At 40.1% G+C, this 5,772-nt stretch overlaps 1 protein-coding gene across 1 annotated transcript; it reads right to left on the bottom strand.

Moving 5' to 3' along the window:
- Positions 1 to 3,741: 3,741 nt before the first annotated feature.
- LOC130457019 (late cornified envelope protein 1E-like) lies at positions 3,742 to 5,496 on the bottom strand. Its single transcript, XM_056814866.1, has 2 exons — positions 5,393 to 5,496; positions 3,742 to 4,447 (listed from the first exon to the last, which is right to left on the bottom strand). The coding sequence occupies exon 2, from the start codon at positions 4,424 to 4,426 to the stop codon at positions 4,001 to 4,003; it is 426 nt and encodes a 141-aa protein (XP_056670844.1). The 5' UTR covers positions 4,427 to 4,447; positions 5,393 to 5,496; the 3' UTR covers positions 3,742 to 4,000.
- Between the last annotated feature and the right edge of the window lie 276 nt (positions 5,497 to 5,772).

Raw genomic sequence — 5,772 nt, 5'->3', positions numbered from 1 at the left:
GAATAAAGCAAGTGCTTTAAGAATGAGTATCCTCTCTTTACTGGGTGTTATAGGGATAAGTGTGCCTCCAGAGGTTGAGGTAGGGAGAAATATTTATATTTCTCTTTATTTGTTATTGTTCAGTCATTATAGTCCTGTCCATCTCTTCATGAACCCCATTTGGGATTTTCTTGGCAAAGATACTGGTTCCAGTTTATTTTACAAGTTAGGAAACTGAGGTAAACAGGGTCAAGAGACTTGTCCAGTGTTAGATATAAAATAGTTTTGAGCGTTAAATAGTTGTAGATAAGAGAGTGGGAGCCATAAACTGTGATAATTAAAATGTTTGGGAGCAAGGGAAATATAAAATAATTATGACCGCTGAAATATGTTTTCTACTGTGTCTTGGTTTTATATAAATATAAGATGGTCGCCAGGGAATATATTCCCAATTTATGAATATGCCCAAGCCAACTGGGTTTATAGAGAAATTTAATTTGTAATACACTGATTAATCAATAGAAAAAGAGAGAAAGTAAGAAAGGAATAAGAATGAAGGGCCTCAATCCAATAAGGCCTAGACCTCAGTCCTAAGAGATAAATCAGTCAGTTGGTTTTATCACTCACCCAAGATCTCTCTAGGTAAAGCTTCTCATGCCAACCTCAGGCTCCACCTTCAAGAGAGCCTCCTTTCAAGAAATGTTTCCAGAGAATTCTCCTCCTGACTCCTCTTGAGTTCTCCTTCCACAGCCTCCTTCAAGTCCTCTCCAGGAGCTCTCCCTCCAGGACCTCTCTCCTCTCAGACCTCCTTCAGAGCATCAACCCCTCAGACCTCCTTCAGAGCAAAAACTCTCCTCTTCAGTCCTCAGACCCCGCTATCTTTAAGCAAAAAATCCAAGTCCCCTCCCCTCAGTTCTCACATCTACCAATCACTGTCGATGTCTCCCCTGTGCCAATGGTGGCTCTAGTTTAACCCAGGACCACCCAGAGGTCTGTCCCCTTTGCACATGTCTGTTGAAGATCATATTCTCAAATAATTAAATCTTGATCTTTGCTGCAGCCCTTCCTAAAGCCTGTTATTCTGAGTAGGGTGGAGATTGTAGTTTCCAAGACCTGGTTCTGTCATTCCAAGTATCTCTATTGTATCAATTCTAAAATCAATCATGACTCAAAGAACTTCCTGTTCTATGCTTAAGCATAGGTCAAAGCCCTTTCCATTGTTTAGCAAAAGGTTTCTGTCCTAAAGTAGTCTTAAGTAGGGAGGAGAAGGATCCTCCCATGCCAAGGAGTTTCATATTCCAATAGAGTTCTTACTATCAGTAGGAAATTTTTTCAAGTATGAAATTTCCAAATGGGGAAATTTCCAACATTCATAAGTCTAAGAAATTTTAAGATTTACAATCCCCCCTGATGATCATGGGAGACCAGTCTCCCCATTGATCAAACAACATAATCAATTTTGTAATTCTGAATTCAATTCTAACTATAGATATACACAATATTCAATTTTTAAAAGAGAATTAGAATAGTGAGAGAGAAAATAGAAAAGAAAAGAAAGCAAAACCAATGTTTTGCTAGGCGCATTGACAGAAAGCCAAATTAGGGGCAGTCCCTTTTGGCATAAATGTGTACAATTACAATAAATGTTCAATCAAGAGTTCAGTCCAATCAATCATATCCAAAGTTCATTCTTGATCTTCTTGATGAAGTGTAGGTTTTCGGCATCTTTCTGCAACAGTTCATTCTCCGGATATAAAAGTTTCAAGCTTCTTTCTTGAAGATCTTTTCTCGAACAGAATCAAAATCTTTGATTTTTTATAACAGTAAAATCTTAAACAAAATTCAAAATTCTTGGATTTTTATAAAAATATAATCTCAAACAAAAAAATTCAAAAAAATTCTTAGATTTTAAATTAAAATACAATCCCCCCTGAAGTAAGTATTAAAAAATACCAAGTTTAGCTCAGAATGCAATGTTCAGTTATGGGGGTGTATGTGTCAATTATCAAAAGAATAGAAAAATAATCAAAAACATAAGAAAAATTCAAAATAGGCCATGTATTGGTCCAGTTTAAAGTAATTTCTATCCCACAAGTATGTAGGACAGAATGCAGTAATATTTCACTTAGCCATTTGTAGCCAAGACTACAGGAAGTTGCCATAATATAAGAAGAAAAGAATTAGAATTCTATTTTGATGGGGAACGATCAAAACTATTTTAAATCTAACACCAGGTTCACACAATAAATGAGTATCTGAAGTCCAATTTGAACTTAGGAAGATGAATTTTTCTGACTCCAAATCTACTAGTGGATGGAATGGAGTTTATGCATTGTGCTACCAATCTGCCCTAGTCACTATATTTTCTCATTAAATCCTTTTGTAAAAACTAATTGATGTTAATTTATTAAATAATACCATAGCATTAAACACTCAAAGTATCAATGATATAAGGAAGATATTGATTATAGAGACTGATACTGAGGAGAACACATTGAACTGTAGTCACAAGTGAATAGCATTGGAAAGAGATACCTGGTATCCCTTAGAGGTACCCCAAGAACACAGAAGGGGAATCATAACATTGTTCTGAAAGACCTGACTCATCAGGGTAAGTGAGCATTGAGATGGGATTCCTGAGATCTTCATTTGGGCTTCATGATAACAAAGAATGGATTTATCTTTTAACTTTGGTACATTTTAATTGGCTTCATCTTAACCTTCAAATTCAGATGAATCCATGCCCTGTCCCCAACCCAATGAAATATGCCTTAGAAAATGACTAAAAATGGAAACAGAAAAGAAATTTTTCAAAATTAACCAATACATCATCTGAGTCTGATTGTGTATACTTATTAGACCCCCTCACCTAAGTCCTTCATATCTTCAAGAACGAACAATTTCTCATAACTTTGTTGCCAAACTGAGTCATTACATGAATTATCTGGTAATATTGTTCTTAGAGTGGAACTATAACTTGGTGCTAGGACCCTGGGCATAAGGAGATCTGAGGAAAAGAAAGATATGTGAGAGGTCCAGAAGGCATGTGACAATACTTTGAAAGGTAGCCTGGTAGTGGAGGCAGAAGACAGAACCTGGAGTTTGGCCCTGGGCTCTGGAATTAGGAAGACCCCCCCTCCTCCACTAAGAGGAAAGAGAATCCTGGAAGGACCAAGGCACACCTTAGAAACACTATAATTTTTCTGAGATTTTGGGGGATGGAATCAATGAAAGAGGGACAGGCCAGTTCTAAGAAAGGGAGACAGTACTGAATATGCCTGTGTTCTGGGTCAAACAGAAAAGTAGGATTAGTGTAGAGAAGGAAGAGATAAGTAGCTATAGATCATGCATCATTTAGCCATCCTAACATGAAGGATCCAGAAGAAAGCCCCAGGTCCTCCTGAATCTTCTTACTGAATCCCCTGTCCCTCAAGACTTTCTTCTCCAAACCAGGGGGCTATTTCTACCCTGATTTGCCTCTCTTTTCCACCTGGGCTTGAGTTGAGCCTTTGCAGAGGCATCTGTGCTCTCTATCCTGAGGTTTCAAGCCTTGGCACATTTTGCCCTTCTGAGAAGGATGGTTGCCATAATTAACTGAGTTCTACACACACACTCTCTGTGTCACCTTGGAACTGAATGAAGTGAATCTCAGCCCAGCCTCTCAGCTGCCACCCAATATTATTTCCTGAGTATTCCCTGAAGGCATTAATCAGGGAAGTCTGTGGGTCTGTTAACAAGAATGGAGCTTTGAAGAAGTTGTAGAGGAAAATAATGGAAAATAGGAGGTAGATGAGACAAGAACAAAATCTTTATTTTTATTTGGGGTGAATGAGAAAGTTTGAATGAAGATGGTTTGGATCCTGGGGGTTTGAGAAAAATGAAATAATAGGTCTTGCTTCTCTCCACCCCCCACGAACACTTAAACAGTTCAAATCCATGGGAAGAGGGTATAACCTAAGGATTAAAAAGAAAAGGGTGCAGAACCAATGGTTTGTCTCTTTTCATGGGCAGGGGCACCAGATCAGCAGCAGTCCCCAGAACCACCACAGCAGCCTCCAGAGCTCCCACAGCAGCCTCCAGAGCTCCCACAGCAGCCTCCAGACTGCTGGCTGCGCCCACTGCCACTGTCACAGCAGTCAGACTTTGGGCGTCTGTGCCTGTGGGATCTTCTATGGTGGTGGGAGAAGAGGCAGCAGCCTCCTCCAGAGCCAGAGCTGCAGCATCCTCCAGAGCTCCCACAGCATCCCCCAGAGCTACAGCATCCTCCTGAGCTAGAACCACAGCAAGAAGGAGGAGGGCATGGAGCCTGGGGAGGGCACTTGGGTGGACACTTGGGTGGGCACTTGGGAGGACACTTGGGTGGACACTTAGGTGTCTGACACTTGGGAGGACACTTGGGTGGGCACTTCGGGGCCTGGCACTGTTGCTGGCTTTGCTGGCAGGACATCTCTGTGGGAGTTTAGTAAACCTGAAAGACAATATAGAATTTTTTCAGATGCATTAAATCCAGTCTTAAAAACATTCTTTATCTGGAATTGATATACACAGTGATTGCCTAGAATGCCCCAGTATCTAGAAGAAAAAAAACTTAAAATAATTCCTAGTTTAAAAGGAATTGAAGTTGAGGGAATGTGCATTTAACATAAGTTCAGGTGATTGTCAAATTTTCTCTCTCTGTCTCTCCCTATTTGTCCTTTTTCTTTGTATTTTCTTCTCTTAGTCTCTAAGTATGCATGTATATATAGTTTTATACCTTTTGGGGAAGATCAGAGGTAGAAAAACTACAGTCTTTTTATTTTAAACTTTTACCTTCCATATTATAATCAAGGCTGTGTATTAGTCCAGAGGAAGAAGAGTGGTAAGGGCTAGGCAATGGGGGTTAAGAAACTTGCCCAGGGTCACACTGCCAGGAAGCACCTGACTTTAGATCTGAACCCAGGATCTCGCAACTTTAGGACTGCTTCTCAATCCATTGAGCCACCCAGCTGTCTCCTACATAGAGTCTTATATGTTAAATTAAAGAAGAGAAGGGATGACTTCTTTTGAGATCCTGAGGACACTTTGAATTTCATGAAAGTTTCTAGAAACTCAGATTATTGCTCCTTCTTCCCATGTTGCTCATTCAGACACCAGACTCTTTTCTAGTTGTTTTCTGGAGAAATTCAAACTGATTCCCCATTCAGTCTAGATTCAGTCTAGAACAAATTCAAAATACCAGTTTCTTTTCTTCACCAACCATTGTACTTCTCACTCTGTTCAATTCTTTACTCCTCCTCAACCCCTCTATCCATCTACCTCCATCCCCTCTGCTGTCTCCCTTCCCACTCCTCTCTCCTCCAGCTTTGTACTTTCCTTCCCTCTCTTCCAACACCCTGCCCCAATCCTCCGTTTCAGCTCTCATGCAAACACTCACCCTGATCACAGAATCAGACAGGAACTCTCTGCTGAAGAACCAGAGTGGATGAGGAGCCAGAGGCAGGAACCAGTTTTATAGGACATCCCCAGCTGAGCTGTTGGCAGGAGACACAGCTCTCTAGGAGGAAGGATGCCTTTCACAACTCATGGGCATGTGGCAATACAATTCCTGACATTCTCTAATCTCACATGTTGATTTATGGCAATGCATGGAGTATTCAGATAAGAAGGGATGTTTAAAAACTTCAATTCTATTTGACTCATTTTATAGATGAAGGCACTGTTGCCTTGAGGCCTAATGACATAAAGTCACAGAAGTAGTAACTCGATTTGTTATTATTATTGATTTGTTTCAGTCATGTCTAACTCTTCATGGCT

This window comes from Monodelphis domestica, chromosome 2 (genome assembly GCF_027887165.1).
Source record: "Monodelphis domestica isolate mMonDom1 chromosome 2, mMonDom1.pri, whole genome shotgun sequence".
Taxonomy (NCBI): domain Eukaryota; kingdom Metazoa; phylum Chordata; class Mammalia; order Didelphimorphia; family Didelphidae; genus Monodelphis; species Monodelphis domestica.
Note: the sequence above shows the minus strand (reverse complement) of the source record. Positions and strands in the feature narration are given on the sequence as shown.